Here is a 23655-nt window from a genome sequence, read left to right as displayed (position 1 = left end):
ACCCCTTGGGAGCTCTCTTCCACGGTCGGCAGTGGAATAGCCTGGACTCGAACCGGCGACCTCCAGGCTATAGGGTGCATCCTGTGCTCCACGTGGCACGCCTTTAACGGATGCGCCACTCGGGAGCCCCTAACTTGGGTGCTTCTAACTGTAAAACAGATCAAAATGCTATTACCACATGCTTTGACTGTTTATTTATGTCCTCTCCAACCATCTGATTTAGAGCCAGTAAAATGCAATCGCTACACAAACAAGAAGCAGGAATCATCTGCTAATGGAATGCTTAATTGAGAAGTGACCAGTGTCATGAGGTAATTCTTTCCATGTGGGATGACCTCTGTGCACTGCATCACAATAAACAATCACTAGCACATGCATTAAAGGAAATCTAAAAACATTAGGACCCAATAAATATTAGGATCGAGCAGCAGGGGAACTTTGTACTCAAAGGATTTCATGTAAAGGTACAACACTGCAATAAAGGCTGCATTGTGTATCTATTTAGCCGATGATAAACTGCTCCTCCAAAAATAAGTGCTGCTAAGCCTGGTGTACAGAATTTCTGTTAGAACCTAAACTCAAGGCACACCTTGTACATTCTCATATGGAAATGAGCATCTTGTGCGTTTAACAAATTAATGGTGGCAGGTGGGGGGATGTATTCAATTCACTTAAAAGGTGGCGGATCCACTAAATAGAGCCACTGATTAAAAGATAAGGACCAGAGGTTCGGAAAGCCAAACACCCAACAGTGCATTGTGCCTAGCGATATTTACAAACCCGGTTAGAAAAATGCCATGACAAACACCTAGACACTGATAACTGACCAATTTAAACAAATCACCCACAAATATAACAATATGTACCCTCTATATTGCATTGCTATTTTTATATAATGCAGCAGTGGTTCGGGTATAAGAGTTTAGTGCGGGTTGACCTTTGGCCAAAAATGTTTTTAAAAAAAAATTACAATGTTTAAATCCGTAAGGTAGACAGTTCAGTTTATATGTACTTCTGAAATACAACAGAAGTTAAGCAAGAAAAACTGTATTTGTTCTGCATCTTGGTTAATGCCAGACTACTCCAGTATATGGATGGCTGCAGGGGCAGAGTTTGATTATCACCTGAATGACTTAAATGTGTATAATGAGGTTAAAAACAACCTGGCTGTACTCTAGGATACCAATAACCCACTAGAGAGCAGCAGAGCACTCTCACTGCATTCTCTCAAAAACTGGGCTGAATGAATGTACTGCACTGCAAATGAATGTACTGCACTGCAAATGAATGTACTGCACTGCAAATGGTCGGCTTTTCTTGAATTCATTTTCAGTATATGAAAAGAGAATACTATACCAATCACTTATTTTTTCTGTAGAAAAAGCCAATAGGAAATACTGAAAATACTGTTTATGACATGTTATATAGAAATAAAGGTCATAGAATCAAACAAATAATAATCTTGCAGCGACCTTGAAACTTCAAGCACGGTGATGTTACTGGCAAGATTAAATACAAAAGAGTGCAGTAAATATAATACAAGTAATAGAGCAGCTCTTATGTGGTTTGGAAAACAAAAGGATAACATCTGGTCCGGCACTGACTGAGGACAGGGCCAGAATCCAAATGTTTTTACAATACCCAGGCGACCCTTAAAGCACTCTGCTGATTAAAAAGGCATTTTAGAGTGTAGGTGAGCAATGTCTTCTGCACCAGTATAGAGCACATGTATAGTACAGAGTTCAAGTGTACATCTTGCACAGATATCAAGGCTGGGGGTGTTGCCATGCACCTCACTATAGTTTCTGTGGATCGCTTAGATAAATATAAATAAAACAAATAAAATACATAAATAAATGCGTGAATGAACGGTATAATGTTCATGATTTAATAGACCACTGAATTAGCAGGAGTAATGCAACTTTAATTCAAAGTGTAATTTTCCCAATTATTTGCAAAATCATAAAAAAAAATGTAAAAAAAAAATAATAAAATGTATAAGAATTTAGTTAAACGGCTTTTAAGTTTTTTTGATTACTCATCATAATGGGGACTGCTCGTACTTTAAAAAAAAAAAAAAAAAAAAAGGAAAATACATAGGATGGGACAGATGGGTAAACGTTTCCTACAAGACAGTTAAATCTGTGTGCCAGTAATCTCCATGACATACTATAATGATGGACTAAAAAACAAGTGAGCTGAGCTTTACCTGACAACACAAGGGATTTCAAATTGTAACCTTCTGGTTTACAGTTTACAAAAAGCCACCGCCTGGGGTGTTGAAGGTCAGGCTTTCAGTAAAATTACCTGCCATATATATTCATGCCAAAAAGACTAAGAGGTAACAGGATGACAGGAATTGTACACATTTTCTGCATAGCTGATCATAAAACACATCCCATGCAGTGTAAACCCAGGACTAATAAAGAAATCCAGTCGTGCCTTATCACTGTTTTTACTAAGCAAATGGGTACTTTTAAAGCTGCCTATTAGAGCAAGAAACTAAAAGATAATTATGAAATGACAAGTATGTCATTCCTTATACAAACACTCGTGGTGCAATGCATATAAAAGAATACTGTAGAACAACCTAAACAAAATGTCGAAGGCTTTTAGATTACAATTTTATTTTGTCAACTTGATGAGCAAAGTGTGAAATAAATGAACACGTCTCTGTAGAAAGAGTGAATCAATTCTACAATTATTGATTTAGCCCTACAGATTCATAGTCAATGTCCAGTCTTATAATGGGCATATATGCCCATTATAAGACTGGACATTGACTATGAGGAGGAGGAGGCTGTGTGGTCCAGTGGTTAAAGAAAAGGGCTTGTAACCAGGAGGTCCCTGGTTCAAATCCCACCTCAGCCACTGACTCATTGTGTGACCCTGAGCAAGTCACTTAACCTCCTTGTGCTCCATCTTTCGGGTGAGATGTAATTGTAAGTGACTCTGCAGCTGATGCATAGTTCACACACCCTAGTCTCTGTAAGTCGCCTTGGGTAAAGGCAGCTGCTAAATAAACAAATAATCATAATAAAATAATATATGTGTATAACACATAAATTTCCAGCACTGTATTTGATGTATGTATTATTTACAGTACCCTACTTACCTCCTAAAGTACATAATTGAAAATATTTGATTTATTACGCAAGTTGAGTAAAAGACACCTTTCATATGCTAGTCTACCACTTTTGCACAGCCTATTGTCGATGCCAGAGAGAGACGACAGAGTAAAGGTGCCTCCATCTACAGGACTTTGAAACTTTGATAACGGCACTATTTGGACTGGCATTCTTTTTTTTTCAAATGTTTGCAAGTTCTTTTTATGCACTATGTTTTTTTTTTCCCCCAACGAAAAGACTGAAGCTGTTTTTGATGCGCAATGCGACTTCATATTGAAGCACATGTAGTTGCTGACAAATAATTTTTTTAAGATTTCCAATTACAATATAATATTTATTTGTGTAGTTTATAATTGGTGTTTGTGGCATTTTAAAGGTATTTACTGTCGATGGCACTTTTTAAACGTTTTCTTTAAATAAATATTTTAAAAAAATGTTTTAGCACTTAAAAACAATGTTTATTCAATAAAGAACTGTTTTAATAACAATATACACCAGTGTGTTTTAATAATACACCATTGTGTGTATTAATAATAATATAAACCATTGTGTGTTTTTTGTTACTGCTTTAAATAAGTTAACTGTGTTTATGTATGTGGGGTGCATTTCCCCCAAACAAACTATAAATTATAAAAGAAAAGCAGTAAGTGTTCATATAAGACATTAACATAAAATATTTGGAAACTAAGACAAATTTTAAATAGAGCAAAAAGGTACATATTTTTTATAAGAAAATAAATCTTTCATTTTTTCTTTAAACATAGATGCTGCATACAGTATGAATTTTTATTAACACTAAGCAATTCTTTTGGTTGTTTCACCATTAACGTTGCAGTGGGTGCAAGAGTCTTTAGACACTATCCTGCCCAAGAATGTCCATGACTGACACTCGTTTGCCGGGCTTTACTATTACTTATTATCTCAAATAAAAGCACCAAGAGGTTTCTCTAAAAAGAAGCAACAAGCTTTCAAAATTAAAATATAAAATCTACTAAATATAATGTCACACTAATTAACCCCAAAACAGAATTGAGCTTTCATAGAAGGCTAATCGTTGGCAGTTGTCATGCGCACCACATCAGTTTACTAAGCATGCTTAGCAACATGAGTTTGGGGATAGCCATCTGTCCTTTCACAATGATTGATATGAGATATACAGTATGACAGCCAAGACTGATACAGCCTTGGCAGGTCACCATGCAGAAACCAATTTATCTGGAAAAAATCAAGGACAAATATCCTAGAAATTCAGCATTAGGGTAGCAATACTCTTATGAGGCAGCATGCTTATTAAAATCAGATCCATTAGATTAAAAAAAAAGGATTACTATCTATCCAAGATACAGTATATAGTTAGGAGTGGGGTAAAATGGGTGACAAATGTCTCACCCCAAGCACCAGAAACCAGTTGAATACTTTCAGTGACTGTAAACTAACAGTGTGTCATACATAAAATGTCCTTTTTGGAATTTTTATTTATACAAAAAATGATGCGATATGAAAATCTGAAAAGAAGCAATAAACACTATTAATAAAGAATAGAAGAGCACTGAACACCCATGTATGCACAGAAGAATGAAAAGGGGAGCTGTGCTGCTGGTATGCTCTCTGTCACCAGGTTTAGTGATTCTATAGCAGTGGACTGCTTGTTCAGAGCGATGTGTAGGACCTGGTCCTCCTTACAACAGATCTGCAGTTCTGTTCTGAGCTGGCCTCTACTCCTGAAGCAGGGTGGTGAAATTCTGTGTTGGGCTGGGAGGTTGTAATAATTATATTGCCAAACCCTGCAGTCATGAAAAGGACCTTAGCATTTTACTATATGCATCAGCAAAGCAAAACGGTATTACTTTAGACTCTTAGCACAAAGTAACTTTCCAAATTCAAGAACAGCAAAAAAAAATCTGCATACTCCAAATCAAAGTACCAACTTTAACCAAATATTAACACAGGACTGATGAAAGTACACATGTTCTCATTCCTTAAGTTTAGCTTGTCAATACAATGGAAAATGAGCAATATGAATATTCATATAAGTAAACAGATAAAGATTCTTACCTTTCCTAATATTCTCCCGAGAAAGTAGTAGTGTCTGGCAAAAGAATTCCCAACCAACATCTGTGCTGTAGGACTGGGGTACAGAAGCCCTTCATTGGTGGTTTTAAAAAACCCTTGGTTTGGATTAAACCCAGACTTAAGCAGTTCATTTAGGAACTCTCTGAATATGCCACCTCCATCGATGCCAGCTTCATCAAGACCGTGGGCATTCAGGAGGTGGACACGGATTCTCTTCTTAAGGTCAGGTTCTAAAATAAATGTATACCGATTAATATTTTATATATATATATATATATATATATATATATATATATACACACACACACACAATGATACCAATATACACTATTAAGTGAGCAAAGGGCCTAGAAGTTTTGTATTTTTTAGAAAATGGATAACATGCAAATAACATATCAGTGAAAATGTGAAGAGAAAAAACTTGGTTGTTTAATATGCTTTTGTTAAGCATGTTAAAGTGTTCAACTTAATTAAGTAAGATATGACTGGGAGCAAACTGAGGCTCGACATGAAGTTTATTCAAATTAAAACACATAAAAAGGTCATGGAAGGTTTCTCTGTGATTAATCTCTGGCAATAAATCCTGTTTCTGTTCTAGAGCTCAGCTGCAAGACAGAATCCATTCTGCCAAGTGACTTTAAGAGTGATCATTCATAGAAATCACAGACCTCTTGAAGCACTTGCATTGTCAATCAATTTATTTTACCAGAAAAAAAACAACATTGAATATACATTAGAAACCAGAAACATTATAACAAATTAAAAATGTAAAACGTTGTTGGTTTTTTTACTTACCATTTTCTGGTGAAAGCTTTTCATAAGCATCTTCATAAATATAGTTACGTCGAATAGTAACATTAATTCCATCCAAAAATGGACCATCCCCTTGAATGTCCCGTTTATCAGCATAGATCAGCCTCTGGAAGATCTTGATAAAGAAATCAGGAAGAGTAAATCAGCTAACTGACTGGAGAACAGCTGCGGTCCACAAGTTGTCGTCTTGTCATTTCAGTGATGAATATGTGCGCTAGATTTCTACACCACAGCATCAACTTCAGTAGGAGATGACTAAACTACAGTGCCATTATCGGCAGCTTCTTTGGTACCAGTAGTACCAAATACAGGGAGCTAATGAAATGGAGGTCTTGCTCAAACTGCTCCTTAATCAATTACAGTTATTTCACAAATAAACAATATTGCAATAAACACGACTATAATAATATTGTCTTTTGAGCAAAATAAGAATACTGCCAATATTCTTTTTTTCCAGATAGTGTACCTTTACTCTTTCTTCAAAAGGAACCACAAATGGTAGCTCTGTTAAGATGGCAAGTTGTCGCTCCTCTGACACGGACAGCTGAGGTGGTTCCATCCCAACTTGGTTAAATAAATAAATAAATAAATAAATAAATAAATAAATAAATGCACAGAGAAGGGTTACATTTGATTAGCCAGTGTATAGGTAACAAGCTCAGGTGTGTCTTATTAAATAGCAGCAGTGTGGAGTAGTGGTTAGGGCTCTGGACTCTTGACCAGAGGGTTGTGGGTTCAATCCCCAGTGGGGGACACTGCTGTTGTACCCTTGAGCAAGGTACTTTACCTAGATTGCTCCAGTAAAAACCCAACTGTATAAATGGGTAATTGTATGTAAAATAATGTGATATCTGTATAATGTGAAATAATGTATAATGTGATATCTTGTAACAATTGTAAGTCGCCCTGGATAAGGGCGTCTGCTAAGAAATAAATAATAATAATAAATAGTAAAACCAGGAATGGATCAAACCAGTGCAATGGGAGTCTTATTTCCATCCCTACCATTTTATAATTATACAGCAGGTAGCACTAAAAAGCCATCTTGTTTAACAGTTACCACATTTATTATGTATTAAATACTGAAATGTTTCGAATTGGAAATGTCTTCTTTTTTTTTTTTTGGACACTTGTATTGTTAAGATGTCATCTGTTTCCACTGAACTTTTATTTACTTTTCTATTTTATTGAAAACTCACCCCTAGTATTTGATCATTTTAATTGTTCACACAGTATTGTTTCAATAAGCAGAACGATGCTCAAAGGCACTGATCAGACTCATGTGAATGAGAAGCTATACAGGAGGTAAAGTGATTAGCTGCATCCTGGTCTTTCCCATTAGCCTACTGAAGTGAAAATCAATGTTCCAGGATATCCAGGAGCCTGTTTACAGGCAGGCCATTAAAACGTGGTCAATCGTACTTCCTGTTGTACAATCCCCTTTCAGGGTGGACACTTTTAATTAACTAAGCTGCTTGACGCTTATCTACTTGCTGTGCAATTTCCATTAAGTGAGCATTAGTTTTATATTAAAGTAAAGGTTTAAGGTGTGTAAACCACAGAAACTGCCACAACAGCAGAGTTAAACCACTATCCCACTACTAGAGCTCAATTATTCTGGTCAATTAGTCAATTCCAACCGCATTTCTCCATCAAGTTTCCATCTTTGTGGAGAAATATGGCCAGCAGAGGTCAATAGACAGCCCATTTATCACTCTAGTGGCTGTCCATTTAGGTAAATGAAAAAGGCCACTCAAACACGGCCATATGTGCTTCAGCAGTACTTTCACACTAATTGGCTTTATCCCATATGGAGTCAAGTGGCATTAAACAAATCATACACACATTGTTATCTGCTTGTTTTCACACCATCTTGCTGGCTATACTACTTCTAAATAAACAAGCCGATGCTACTTCAAAAGAAAAGGCAAAGTAACTTCAAAGGGAAGACAAAATACAGTACAATGATGCATACAAACGAGTGACAAAGTCCTTAAAAGTTCATGGTAGTTGCATACAGTCAGCACAGTACTCTACTCTGTCCTTCAGCCTGCACCTGGTTTAATACAGTGCTGCTCTCACAGGTGTACAGGACAGGTTCAGTCGTTCCTGGATACTCCTCATTAGGACTCTGTATAACTCGGTCGCATTTCCTACAAAAAGAAGCTCAAGATTGAAGCCTGCTGTTCTATGGACAGAAGACAAATCCAACAGGAATTACACCACAGATTATGATTAAAGACCATGAACTGTAGCTTTTGTTTAAAGCGATGCGGTGGGTGCATCTTTATCAGTTCTTACAAGGTAATTCTGGCAGGTTATGACTGCTGAAAGTTATACGGCCTCGATATTAAGATGGTTTAGTTTCCTTTTTCTTATCCTCATACCGTCCAATGTTGATTGTAAAGGTCCGATTCTCCCCATTCTGCGAATCCTCCACACATGTCTAGCTGATGGAACATAAAGCTGTGTGACCTGCCAGTACACAAAATATGTAAATATTAGTAATATAAATAGAGAAGGACTGGCATTTTATTCACATTTTTTATCTCTACATGGAAAAAAATACTTTTGAGAGAAGCTTTTTTTTTTAAGTTCTAAACATTAAAATGGTTTATAACAATGTATTAGTTGAAATACAAATTGCTGCTTCATGTTTTGACATTTAAGTTCAATGTCAGGACTTGCCACACCCTAAGAGGTAAACATTCTATTACTTTGTCTTAAAAAAGGGGCTATCAAAATCTTTTAGTTGCAGAAAGCTGTATGGTTTTGAAACCATTTTGATCCTTGTGAATTGCATAGCTCTATGTCCACTGCCAACATCAGGAGCATCAGGAGAAGTTTACGTTAATGAAAGAGGGGACAAGCTACAGTACCTTATCAGCTCTGATGTTAACTTCCTGCGACAGCCAGTGCTCAGACGGGCAGAAATGCCTTCTTATATCTCGAGCTTTCAGCATCTTTACTAGATTGGTGATAACCTGCAAACAGAAAACCTGTATGTTGAAATATAAAGAGCTCAAGTGCTTTAGGGGTAGAAAGGTAGATGTTTTTGCTCTGGCAGCCAGTTGGACACCTGCATTACAATAGGCAGCACTAATAATACAGCTGTGTGCAAATTTATTACAACACCCCATTGCTGCTGTAGTTTTGGTTTGCTGTGCATATAAAATCAAACCACTGTAAATAAAAATCTTGGAAAATTGTCAAAATAGGCCTGCCTAATTTAATTGATGACTTTAAAAGGCTACACATGAAATTAATTTAAAAAAAGCATGACTTTTTAAAATTTGTTTAAGATGCCTAATTTAAGCACACCGTTTTCACACATGGGCCTATTGTTTCTATATCACGGATTACTGAGTGAAAATTGAGGTTTTCATGCAGGTAGGTATATAAAAGGATATAAAATGGCACATCTTGAGGTGTTCTAATAAATTTGTACATTACTGTAAGCCGATGCTATTATTATTATAAGAACATAAGAAAGTTTACAAATGAGAGGAGGTCATTCGGCCCATCTTGCTTGTTTGGTTGTTAGTAGTTTATTAATCCCAGAATCTCATCAAGCAGCTTCTTGAAGGATCCCAGGGTGTCGGCTTCAACAACATTACTGGGGAGTTGGTTCCAGACCCTCACAATTCTCTGTGTAAAAAAGTGCCTCCTATTTTCTGTTCTGAATGCCCCTTTATCTAATCTCCATTTGTGTGACCCCTGGTCCTTGTTTCTTTTTTCAGGTCAAAAAAATGCCCTGGGTCGACACTGTCAATACCTTTTAGAATGTTGAATGCTTGAATCAGATCACCACATGGTCTTCTTTGTTCAGACTGAATAGATTCAATTCTTTGAGCCTGTCTGCATACATGCCTTTTAAACCCGGGATCATTCTGGTTGCTCTTCTTTGCACTCTTTCTAGAGCAGCAATATCCTTTTTCTAACAAGGTGACCAGAACTGAACACAATATTCTAGATGAGGTCTTACTAATGCATTGTAAAGTCCCTTAATTTAAATTCAACACTTTTCACAATATATCCGAGCATCTTGTTGGCCTTTTTTATAGCTTCCCCACATTGTCTAGATGAAGACATTTCTGAGTCAACATAAACTCCTAGGTCTTTTTCATAGATTCCTTCTTCAATTTCCGTATCTCCCATATGATATTTATAATGCACATTTCTATTGCCTGCGTGCAGTACCTTACACTTTTCTCTATTAAATGTAATTTGCCATTACTATTATTATTATTATTATTATTATTATTTATTTCTTAGCAGTCGCCCTTATCCAGGGTGTCTTACAATTGTTACAAGATATCACATTATACATTATTTCACATACAATTACCCATTTATACAGCTGGGTTTTTACTGGAGCAATCTAGGTAAAGTACCTTGCTCAAGGGTACAACAGCAGTGTCCCCCCACCAGGGATTGAACCCACAACTCTCCGGTCAAGAGTCCAGAGCCCTAACCACTACGCCACACTGCTGCCCATATGCCATGTGTCTGCCTAGTTCTGAATGCTGTCCAGATCATTTTGAATGACCTTTGCTGCTGCAACAGTGTTTGCCACTCCTCCTATTTTTGTGCCATCTGCAAATTTAACAAGTTTGCTTACTATACCAGAATCTAAGTCATTAATGTTGATTAGGAATAGCAGAGGACCTAATACTGATCCCTGTGGTACACCACTGGTTACCTCGCTCCACTTGGAGGTTTCTCCTCTAATCAGTACTTTCTGTTTTCTAAATGTTAACCACTCCCTAATCCATGTGCATGCATTTCCTTGAATCCCTACTGCGTTCAGTTTGAGAATTAATCTTTTAACCCTAACCCTAACCCTAACCCTAACATTGTCAATGTTGCATCCTCAAAAAAATCAAGCAGGTTAGTTAGACACAATCTCTCTTTCCTAAAACTATGCTGACTGTCTCCCAGGATACTGTTACCTTTTAGGCAATTTTCCATTTTGGATCTTATTATAGTTTCCATAAGTTTACATATAATAGAAGTCAGGATTATTGGGCTGTAGTTACCTGGTTCGGTTTTGTCTCCCTTTTTGTGAGTCACCAACTAAATTGTGAGGTAGCCTGTTATTTATAGGGACCGATTCACTATCAGGAATCGTACTGTAGATAAACGGTTTCTCGCTGTGTAGTTTCCATCCCTCCGATTATCATAACCGTTAAAATTCTTAACAATACTGTAATGTTTTATTTTACTATTGTCTTAAAAAAAACAAAGAAAACAGTTTTTATGCAAGCAATACAATTAACAGCCACCACTAAAAGGCAATTTGAACATCACATCATTAGTGGACCATTTAAGGGTAGTATAAAAGAAAAATGACTCAAATGTGTGTAAATGTCCAGCATCATTAATTAGGTAAAGACTGCTTACATCAGCTTCTTAGTCGAACAGCTGCCTGAACTACAAGCTGTCCTGCACTTACCAGGAACATAGAGCTGGACTTTTGCAATTACTAGCTTAAGCGTTTTTACTCCAATAAAGTGTGTGTGTGTGTGTGTGTGTGTGTGTGTGTGTGTGTGTGTGTGTGTGTGTGTGTGTGTGTGTGTGTGTGTGTGTGTGTGTGTGTGTGTGTGTGTGTGTCTATATGTCTATATATATATATATATATATATATACACACAGTGCCTTGCAAAAGTATTCAGACCCCTGACCAATTCTCTCATATTACTGAATTACAAATGGTACATTGAAATTTCGTTCTGTTTGATATTTTATTTTAAAACACTGAAACTCAAAATCAATTATTGTAAGGTGACATTGGTTTTATGTTGGGAAATATTTTTAAGAGAAATAAAAAACTGAAATATCTTGCTTGCATAAGTATTCAACCCCTGTGCTGTGGAAGCTCCCAGTTTACACCGATGAAAGAAATTGCCCTAACGAGGACACAATTACCTTACCATTGGCCTCCATCTGTGAACCATTAAAGTTGCTGTCACATTTTCTGGATAGAGATAAAGCAATACAAATGCATAGATTAGGGAAAGGGTACAAAATAATATCCAAGTGTTTGGATATCCCAGTGAGCACAGTTGGTTCAATAATCAGGAAGTGGAAGCTGCATCACACCACCCAGGCACTGCCAAGAAAAGGCCGTCCCTCAAAACTCAGCGCTCAAACAAGAAGGAGACTTGTGAGAGAAGCCACAGAGAGGCCAACAATCACTTTGAAGGAGCTACAGAGTTCAGTGGCTGGGAGTGGAGTAATGGTGCACCAGTCAACCACATCAAGAGCTTTGCATAACACTGGCCTGTATGGGAGGGTGGCAAGAAAGAAGCCGTTACTCAAAAAGTACCAACTGAAAGCACGTCTGGAGTTTGCCAGAAAGCATGTGAGTGACCCAGCTGCGATGTGGGAAAAGGTTTTGTGGTCAGATGAGACCAAGATAGAGCTTTTTGGCCAAAACTCAAAGCGCTATGTGTGGCGCAAACCTAACACTGCCCATGCCTCAAGACACACCATCCCTACAGTGAAGTATGGTGGTGGCAGCATCATGCTGTGGGGATGCTTCTCATTAGCAGGGACTGGGCATCTTGTTAAAATTGAAGAAAGAATGGATGGAGCAAAATACAGGGAAATACTGCAAGAGAACCTGCTTCAGTCTGCTAAAAAAACTGAAGCTTGGGAGGAAATTCACCTTTCAGCAGGACAATGATCCCAAGCACAAGGCCAAAGCAACATTGGAGTGGCTCAAGAACAAAAAGCTGAATGTCCTACAGTGGCCCAGTCAAAGTCCTGATCTCAATCCCATTGAGAATCTGTGGCACTATTTGAAAATTGCGGTCCACAAGCGTCGTCCAACCAACCTGAACAACCTGGAGCAAATCTGCCAAGAAGAATGGGTCAAAATCACTCCGACACTGTGTGCAAAGCTGGTACATACTTACCCCAAAAGACTTAAAGCTGTTATTGCAGCAAAACGTGGCTCTACCAAATATTAATGTGTGGGGGTTGAATACTTATGCAAGCAAGATATTTCAGTTTTTTATTTTTCTTAAAAATATTTCCCAACATAAAACCAATGTCATCTTACAATAATTGATTTTGAGTTTCAGTGTTTTAAAATAACATTTATATATATATATATATATATATATATATATATATATATATATATATATATATATATATATACACACACTACCGGTCAAAAGTTTTAGAACACCCCCATTTTTCCAGTTTTTATTGAAATTTAAGCAGTTCAAGTCCAGTGAATAACCTGAAATGGTACAAAGGTAAGCGGTAAACTGCCAGAGGTTAAAAAAAAAAAAGTTTAGGTTAGCAAAAACTGAAAAATAATGTACATTTCAGAGTTATACAAAAAGGCCTTTTTCAGGGAACAAGTAATGGGTTAACAACTTACAGCTGTTCTGCAGCAATGGAAGTAAATTAAGCCTTGAAAGTTGATGCTAACAATTCCTACAGGTGTCCCAACTTTTGTTGATTACTTACAAACCCTCTGTCTGTATAAAAGCAGTGTTGGAACAGACTGTGTTACTACACCCTCTTAAGCATTATTTGGACAGTATTGTACTGCAGGAAGTAGTATATTGCTCTCATAATGGCGAGAAAAAGGCAATTAACAAAGGAAGACAGACAGACCATTATAACCCTTAAAAGTGTAGGTCTTTCCTTTAGAGAAATTGCAAAGAAAGCCAAGGTGTCAGTGAGTACAGTTTCCTACACCATCAAAAGGCACTTGGAAACTGGAGGAAACTCTGACAGGAAGAGGTCTGGCAGACCCAAAGCCACAACAGAATCAGAAGACAAGTTTCTGAGAGTCAACAGCTTGCGTGATAGGCGGCTCACAGGACAACAGCTTCAAGCATAGCTTAACACTGGTCGAAGTAAGCAAGTCTCAGTTTCAACTGTGAAGAAAAGACTTCGAGCTGCAGGTTTGACAGGTCGAGTGGCAGTAAGAAAGCCATTGCTAAGATGGCAAAATAAGAAAAAGAGGCTTGCCTGGGCCATGAAGCACCACCAGTGGACTACTGAAGACTGGAAGAAGGTCTTATGGACCGATGAATCAAAATTTGAAATCTTCGGTTCATCACGCAGGGTTTTTGTACACCATCGAGTAGGCGAAAGGATGGTTCCTCGGTGTGTGACACCAACTGTCAAACATGGAGGAGGAAGCATGATGGTCTGGGGCTCTTTTGCTGGATCCAGAGTCGGCGACTTGCACAGAGTGAGTGGCACCCTGAACCAAAACTGCTACCACAGCATTTTGCAGCGCCATGCAATACCCTCTGGTATACGCCTAGTTGGTCAGGGGTTCATCCTACAGCAAGATAATGACCCAAAACATACCTCCAGGCTATGTCAGAACTACCTTAGAAGAAAAGAACGAGACGGTAGGCTTCAAATCATGGAATGGCCAGCACAGTCTCCAGACTTAAACCCCATCGAGCTGGTTTGGGATGAAATGGACAGAAGGGTGAAAGCAAAGCAACCTACAAGTGCAACACATTTGTGGGAACTTCTGCAACAGTGTTGGGAAGAACTTTCCAAACAATATTTGATTTCCATTGTAGAAAGAATGCCACGAGTGTGTTCGGCTGTTATATCTGCAAAAGGTGGCTACTTTGATGAGTCAAAAATTTAGATTAAATTTTGTTAAACAAAACGATTCCATGATTTCTTTTTTATCTCCAATTGTTTATTTGTTCTATGCTTTAATTTCAGAGTACATTGAGACATTAAACTGCGTAAATTTCAATAAAAACTGGAAAAATGGAGGTGTTCTAAAACTTTTGACCAGTAGTGTATATATATATATATATATATATATATATATATATATATATATATATATATAGAGAGAGAGAGAGAGAGAGAGAGAGAGAGAGAGAGAGAGAGAGAGAGAGAGAGAGAGAGAGAGAGAGAGAGAGAGAGAGAGAGAGAGAGAGAGACAGAAGGTCGCTGTTACACAGACTGTGTTGGAATAAACTTTTAGAGAGAGAGAGAGAGAGAGAGAGAGAGACACACACACACACACACACACACCGGAATCTGATGAGTCAACGCCCCGTTTTGAACGATCGCCCCACCCCAACTTTTAGCTGAAAGTCACATTTTCACCATTAATTTCCGTTTTTTATAACCACACGCAAATAATGCCTGAGGAATATCATGGCTCACATGAATAGAAAAAACTGCCTAGGTAGTTGCTCTATGCATTGAATGATTCAGGGTTAGGTTTAGGGTTATCTTCAGTTCAGATAACAAAAGACGTGCAGTTTCTCGGTTTCGGATCAGATGATGCAGAGTCCACAGTCCGATTGATTACGCTTGCCTGTTATGCTACAATATATTTTGGATTTAAAAAAACAATCATTTTAAAAAGGCACTGCAAGAGCTTGTAACTCAGGCACCATTTTTTTTGTATTGAACATTTTAATGCTATAGTGCTGCTTTGGATGTTAACTGATTATTTTGCATTGTGTTTTCACACGGGACACTGCAATTTCTTACTTACAGAGATTATGTAAAGCCGTTTATTTTAGTGGACCGAAAATCCCTTTTTTTTATTGTGTAATGCATGTCCCTATAGCTAAAGAGTAGTATTTAATGTATAGTAAATTGAAATAAAAGGTTTTGAAAACTACAGAAATCTCTAATATTCATTTTCTCATATAAATTGTAGCTATGCAAAACAGAAAAACTTCCTTTTGAGGCTGTACATTTAATACCAGACAAGTCAGCTAAAGTAGATTTTGTCATTATGTAAACTATTACAGTAAAAGCTCTCGAGTAGGACCCAAGGCTATAGTTATGATATTAACTTCAAATAAATTAAAATGTCTTTTGTTTCACATTCTTACCAAATGCATTTTTAGGAATATATTATTAATCTAGAAATGCAAACTGCGACATTTCGGCAATAGCCACAAGTGCAAAACGTTGTAAAATCAAGACGATTGGTTTGAGCCTCAGCTCTCCCTGACTTATAGAATGAAGAAGCATTCCTTAATTAGCTCATCGGGTTAAGTGCAAGCATTAATGGGCCTTTCCCAAACTCCAGCGTGACATCTTTCTCCAAACATGGCCAACAAGAAAGTTCCATTAGCAATATTAATACAAGCTTAGTTGATCATTTTCATTCAATTAACTTCTTTCAATTAAATAGATAGCTTGACAATAGAAGTGATAAAAGATCTGAAGGGATGGCTGATGACTCCAACCAAACATTAGCGTGTTAGGGGTCAGTAGTATTAAACGCACTGTAAATCTAGCATTCAATTTGGAAAATGCATTTCCCCTGCTCCCTCCACTTTAATAGGCAGTTTTAGCTGACAGGAGGTGTTTGTACCAATCTTATATGGAATTTCTTGCAAAACCATCTTCACCTGCTCAAGTTCCTGGCTCAAAACAAGAAACTTTCCACCTCCAATGAGCTGAGAAAGCTTTCATTAATTATAACAGGTTCAATCCTTTTTGTGAAGTTCAGTGGTTCAGGAAGTGTACCAATACATAAGTGAGCAGAGGTATGCTGTCTCTTCTCTTGAAAATACAAGATAATCATGCATTACTTAAAGAATTGCCTATTATTATTATTACCTTTTAAACTGCAGAGCAATAACAAAATAAAAAAAAGTACTTTATTTATTTTAGTTTTGATTCACATTGCTCACTACACAGTAAATAAATCAATTAGCCTACACATTAAACAAACCAGCAGCAGTATCTTAAAAATGTGTGGTTGCTTTTGTGAAGCATGAGTTATTCCAGAAGTCCTTACCTTGAAAAGCTGAATCCACTGCTTCTGCTCTGCCTGGATGCGCTGCTGAATTTCAGTGTTGGTTTTCACCCCCACGCTCTTGAACGCTGCAATGTATTCCTCACGGTGCTCAGGCTTGGTTTCTGGGTAAGCCAGCTGGATGATTCCTAAGCAGGCATCTCGAAGGCAGCGTGACAACGAAACCAGCTCCAACAATGTGAACGGCATCATTGACGACTGGCACTGCCCTGCAAGAAGAAAACTGGACATTTATGTTTTTAAAACAAAATCTTAGGAACTAACTGTATGACTACATCATATTTACCACTGTTTTATTATAGTTTTTTTTTCAATTTACAGTGGTACGTATACAAGAGCGGGGCATAACAAGTGCAATTATTATCTTAAATCTGCAATAAATGTAGTCATTTAGAGATATTTCAGAAAAAAATATTTCATATGTTATATATTTTTGGTAGCTTGTTTAGAAAGCAAGTAACTACAATAGCATCTTTATTATCCAATCCTTGACTCTCCAATAACCTCTCATGTTAAGTTGTGTGCAATGCACTTCTTGCAATACAGATAATGCATCCAACCACCTTCCTCCCTCTTTTGGTTACTGTGCACATTATTAGTGTCCTGCCTTTTACGCGACCTGTTTTTTTTTTTTTTTATTTAACTGCTATCCCCTAGATGTCCCTGCAGCCACTCCAGTTATAGTAATCAAATTCACAATTAATAAATCAACACATTACGTTTTGACTAATTAGAAAAATAAAAGCTAATTATGATGAGTATAAATGGTAATTGAATAAATTGATGCGTTAAAAGAACAATCAAGAGACCTAAACATGGAGTCAAAGACATCGCAATCAAAAAGCATTTCATTGAGTGAACGCACGCAACAATATCCACCTGGTGTTCTGTACACTGATAGGTATCATTTATTTTGCACAACTTGCAATTTATCTTTGGACCACACTTGAAAGTCAACAATAGACCAACATTTATCTTCAGAAAAACACAGAAAATGAAAGGCTGAGATTGACAGCTATGAGACGACATCCTCCAGTAAAAAATGTAAGGGGAACGAAAATGATGAACACCGACGAGATGTTATTTTCGATTTGACAGAGGCATTTGTTTGTGCTAATATTCCCCTGGAAAAAATCGACAATCACAAACTACGTGCATTTCTGAACAAACATGTAATAAATGCGGGAGCAATTCCTACAGCAGGTCAACTGAGAAGGGAATATCTACCCCAAATTGCTGAGTTGCACAAGATGAAAATTGTACAACTGGTAAAGATGTCTGACAGTGTATCTGTAGTTACTGATGAGTCTACAAATGCAAAAGATCGGTATGTTTTGCACATTTTGTTTGCTCTCCAAGGACTATCGAATACCTTCGAACTGAAAGTAATATTAGCCGATACAGTTAATCAGCAATCTGTGAATTACTCATCGGTGGCACAGGGCGTTGTGAAATGTTTAAACACATTTGAAGTTAATTTTAATGTGACTGGATTTGTCTCCGATAATGCCAGTTACACGATCAAGGCATACAATGACATTCTTCGAGGTTTACTGCCAAATTCAGTACATTTGACTTCTAATGCCCACATAATTGCCCTTGCCAGCAATATCTGGGCAAATAATTTTCCGAAAGCAGACAAGCTGGTTACAACCGTTAAAAAAATTGTTTAAACATTGCCCAAGCAGAAAACTACGCTTTAAAGACCACCTGACAGAAGCAATCCAACCAGAAGGCTGTACTTTACCCATAAAGTTGCCATCTGAGCCATGCAAAACACGATGGGGCAACTTGGTATTCTGCTGCTGAATATCATTCCTAATACATCCCTTTTTACGCAGGCTTCGTGGAAAAGGAAATGCACATTTCACCAAACAGTGTAGTGTTAAAGTACCTCCAGAAATTGCTTAAAGATGTGCAAAGTTTAAAATCTCAACTTTCCCTAATTGCGACGCATGCCAAGGAACTGGTGGTTCTGATTCAGTGGTTTGAAAGCCGTGAAGTGAGAGTCCATCAAACATATAATAAAGCTGCAGAATTAAAAAATTCACACTGAGCAATGGCAGAAGAGGTACACAGCACAGACGCCACAATAAACAAACTATGTGTAAAAACCTTCCATGATGTTTCTGAAAAACTGACTAATTACTACAACCCGGATCAATGCAAAAAGAAACCATGTTTTTTTCAACCAGCTCATAACTTTCTGATGGCAGTAAGGATATTCGACCCACAACAAGTGTGTAGTTTCGATCTGGAAGTCCTCCCATTATATTCTATTCCAGGATTTGATGGTGACTGTAAATCAGAAATGGACAAATACCTACCATATGCAAAAGAAAACAGCAGTAGAATGACTTTGAATGAATTTTGGATTAAAGCTGAAGAATTATTTCCCAATTTAACACGAAAGGCTAAAATATATTTGTCAGTTGTTACCAATTCTGTAGATGCTGAAAGAAGTGTTTCTTCTTATGGCCAAGTTTTTACAGAACAATGTCAATCTATGAAAGAAGCCAGAGTTAACCAACTGACGATGCTTAAGTTTAATAGCAACATTTAATGCATGGGTCATTTTCTTTCATGAAACTGTAAGTGACACTTAATGTGCTGCTTGCAAACAACCTTGCATTGTTATTGTTATTATTATTATTATTATTATTATTATTAGTAGTAGTAGTAGTAGTAGTAGTAGTAGTAGTAGTAGTAGTAGTAGTAGTAGTAGTAGTAATATATGTTACAGCATTGATGTTATGATTTCAGTATTTTATATAATAAATATTTTGTTTACAAATTATGTGTTCCTACTAGTAAACTGAAACATTTAAATTATTTATTTAGACATTCTAAGAAATAATATTGAATAAGACGTATTAGTAATAAAGGGACGCGTGACTAAATAAAATGTCTGTAGCTGCTGCTGCCGCCTAATCAACGAGCATTAATAGAATGACTAATTGAGATGATTAAAGGAATCGGGAGATTATTAATCAATAAGTGGTTTAATTAAGCAGACTACATGACCACCTTGCGGTGGGAGGAATGAAGTGCAGCCTAAGAAAGCAGATCGATGCTACATTGTCATTTTAAAAGAAATGATCTGAACAAGATAATGTATTAGTTCAGATAACAGTGGCTTGACAGTAATCGATTTTTTCCCCTGCACTATTTGGAATGCATTTACCTTCTGTTGGAATTCCGAAGAATTCGCTGTCGTGAATAGAAATGAGTGAATGACTGAACAGAGAACTGAAGAGATAGAAGAGGGGTATGAGCCTATTGGAGTCTTCTGGCGACATTGGTGAACCCCGCGAGATCACCTGTAACAGTGGAACCATGGACCTGCAAACACACAGGAAAACACCTTCAAACACATGGCAATGGCCTTTTTTATTAAATGAGTGACTGGTGCAATACTGCTCCCCATGCTCCTTATACCTCCAGTCCTTAGCTTATTTTTTATTGTTTTTTGTTGTTTTACCTCTTTCAAGCAACCCTCTCTTTTTTTACTTGTTCATTATTATATATAGAACTGGAAGTTATCTACTGATTTCTCCAATGTCATTTTGTTATTTGTGAATTGTAAACATGTCACATTTTTGTGGAAGTAATGGGCACATAAACATAAAATCAGAAAGTATTTTAATGTGCAGATGTTGTAGGTCGTAAGCAGCACATTGCTTATATATGAGCACATATTCGAAACATGTTTATTTGAAATAACAGTACTAATAACAATCACGTGGTCAAAGTGAGCTATAAATTAGGACTTTCACTCCATTTTTAGCTTTGAACAAAAGTCTAGCAGCCATTACACAGGTAATCTTATGGTAAAGGTTTCTTACCCAGTTATCATTTTTGTTGTCATTGAAGTTATTAAGTGCCAAAGATGCCTCAAAAACCTTGCATTGAAGGCCAAACTGTACAGAAGTCTGAAAGAACAAGTGAACCATGTTAATTTAGTACCACAATGTATAACATAGTTCTTCATCTGCTGAAAGCCTTGTAAGAAACACTCTACCTTCCAAAAAAGTCCTATGGATTAGGGTAAATAGTACATTACATACAAAATACTCATTCCTGGAAAAATCTATAGGTAAAACTGTACTCTGTTGCAAACCATTAAAAATAATCCAAAAAAAACATACATATATTTTTCACTTGTACAGCTATGTATTTAAAAACTGGTACTTTACTGCACAAAGGCAAGCTTAAAAGAGGAAGGGAAGCCAATGTGTCTGTTAACAATACGCCTACCTAAAACCACAGCACAGCTCTTTTTTTTTGGGGGGGGGGGGGGGGGGGGTGCATTTTTCTGTTTAATTGTCCTTTTTAAGGAGAAAGTGTAACTTTACAACATTAACGAGGGGAGATATAAAAAGAGAAAATGGTTGAACATCACATCCCGGAGGAATTTCTGGGCCTCCATATTAAAAGGTGTCAAATTCCTTACATGCAACGAAATAGATTCAATGACCCATTAAGCTTTATTTAGGTGAGGCACCTTCCATTAGTAAACTAGTTGATGGCAAGGATTCCATCCCAGGTCATAAACAGGTCCTGGTTTCCTGCAGAGCTCATTTAAGTTAATGAAGATAATACAATGGCACTGGGCTGCTCCTCACAATGGAAGAGGGGGTCACCAGAGAGAGATGGCATGCTTCAACACTCTCTGGGAATTACAAGGTGTTAGAGGATAAGAGATAACACTGGTACCTGCCCTCTAAACAATCCACAGAACAGGTATAACACGCATGTGTAAATGGGTGCTGTATTGTGCACGTGCCTTTGTCTGAATCCATCTTTCAACCCCTCTTTAATGTAATGGTTAACCAGTATAAGATAGCACAGACATGGTAATTGGGGAGACTGCAGAAGAAAACGCTGCATACAATAGTTCCAACTTAGAGAATCAAACTATTGGCACCTCGCTGTGCTAATTCAAAGTGTACATACCTAATTTGAAGATGCAGGAAGGTTTAAAAGGGCACATCAATTCAGAAATGCAAATAAAATCACACAGCATTGATATCATATATTTACTGAAATCCATGTAATATTCCATTTAAATTGAACATAGCAAATACATTTAACATTAATGCTTGATAAATAAATTTAAAAAAACACAAAGTGCACTAAAGACAATCCAAATCAGTTTGCAAAAATAAACAAACAAAATCTGGCTGTAATATGACCTAAGCTTCAAAGCAAACTGAGATCTGATGTTTTTTAAATGTGTGCAAAACAGTTCCTTGAAATTAGTATCACCACACTAATGCAGACTGACATGCATGATGTGGAGCTTAAAGGAAATTGACCCCCTACTTCAATCAGTGAGATCTTCATGAAGCTTTCCATATGCAATAAACAAAGACTCTGCATTATAATGAGAACAGAGCATCAAGAATAAAAATGACCTTGGACTCTTGAAACATTTTGATGCAATATCATGGTTAAAAAACAAAAAAATAAATAACATGATGATTCAGAAATAATATTATTAAATAAAACTAAGCAATGTATACTGTGTGATATCAAAGCTAAGGAGTTATACAACTATCACTCCATAAATCTTTCAAATTTCACATGACGAGTAAAAGAAATTGAAGGCTTTACTGTAATTAAAGTAGTTTAATGCTCAATCAGGCTGGTTCACTATATATTTCACTTGGATGACATAGCACTTCACATTATGATGGAAAGACCACAGCAGCCTCATGAGAGGGATACTTTATATCATACATTTTCATTGTATTTAGGTTCTTGATTAACAGCCTATCATGTGTGCCGTCAGGTTGTTTCTAATTAGATATTTCTTTCTTTTTTTTTGGCATGCATACTAATCCACTCACCCACTTGGTCAGTTTCTAAGAAGCTGAACTTGTGAAATGTGGTGGCTTGAAATGAACACAGGGGGTGTGCAGCTGCAATATCTGCCCCCTTTGTATCTGTGATCTCTACTGCACTGTATATACGTTTTACATTCACTTACTCTGAGTTTTATAGGGGAAGAAATTACAGTTGCATTCCCACCATATTAGTCATTTCTAAAACCACCCAACTTCAGAAATCCATCTTTTTAGAAGTCTGTCCGGTTGTAAAAGGACATTAGTTAGCAAGCCTGGTAAATAATGATCAAAGAAACCTCAACAGAGAATTCTACAAGTCACACATATTAGGATATTAAAAACGGATAGAAATGAAATATTCCCCAAAAAGTACAGTAGATTGCAAAAAGGATCTCTTTTAACAAATCAATTAAACCATACATGAAAGCATGAAACACATTTTAAAGTTTGTGATATAACCATACAATATATGCCATGGGACACACATTTCAGAAGGGCTAAGGGTGGAGCAGGGTATTAAGCTGGCACTGCCCTCTCACCTCTCCATGACAAGGTTGAGGCACATGGGAAACCCTTGGTAGCTAAAGGGTGATAGCACAGTCCATATTTGACTGTACTGTACATCTGTGTTGTGTGAAAACACATTTCCTGGCTTCTGTTTAACAAGCTAAAAGGCATGCAGCCTAAACTAATACACTGTAGAATTAAAAGGCTACAGAACATCCTGCAGCATTTACAGCAAATGTGTTATTTGCTTTTGATGTACTTTTTTCAACATAATCACAATAGTTTGGGTGTTTCTATTCACACACCCAGTCATAAATCAGCTGTGGAACAAAATCATATATATTTAATGATAAAGGATTCTCTGCAATGCTTATTTATATACAGCGAACTTGCATGTGAAGGGGCCCCCAAACAGCCTTGGTGCTTGGAACTTGGTGTCAGCTTTTAAATACAAATCTATTCAAAAGCAATGCCGAGTATCCTTTGTGATTGG

The 23655-nt window shown here is 37.1% G+C and overlaps 1 protein-coding gene across 2 annotated transcripts in view; it reads right to left on the bottom strand.

Annotated features, from left to right (window-relative positions):
- LOC117435231 (ubiquitin-protein ligase E3C-like) overlaps nucleotides 1-23655 on the bottom strand; it is a 65353-nt gene that overhangs the window by 26080 nt on the left and 15618 nt on the right. For both annotated transcript variants that reach the window (XM_059019156.1, XM_059019165.1), the window contains exons 13-20: nucleotides 20652-20738; nucleotides 19991-20148; nucleotides 16789-17015; nucleotides 8894-8998; nucleotides 8402-8489; nucleotides 6481-6578; nucleotides 5997-6129; nucleotides 5184-5431 (exon numbers count right to left, since the gene is read on the bottom strand). In XM_059019156.1, the coding sequence (XP_058875139.1) occupies nucleotides 5184-5431; nucleotides 5997-6129; nucleotides 6481-6578; nucleotides 8402-8489; nucleotides 8894-8998; nucleotides 16789-17015; nucleotides 19991-20148; nucleotides 20652-20738 (1144 nt within the window). The remainder of the gene's footprint in view (nucleotides 1-5183; nucleotides 5432-5996; nucleotides 6130-6480; nucleotides 6579-8401; nucleotides 8490-8893; nucleotides 8999-16788; nucleotides 17016-19990; nucleotides 20149-20651; nucleotides 20739-23655) is intronic.

This window comes from Acipenser ruthenus, chromosome 3 (genome assembly GCF_902713425.1).
Source record: "Acipenser ruthenus chromosome 3, fAciRut3.2 maternal haplotype, whole genome shotgun sequence".
NCBI lineage: Eukaryota > Metazoa > Chordata > Actinopteri > Acipenseriformes > Acipenseridae > Acipenser > Acipenser ruthenus.
This window is presented reverse-complemented; position numbering and strand designations above follow the sequence as displayed.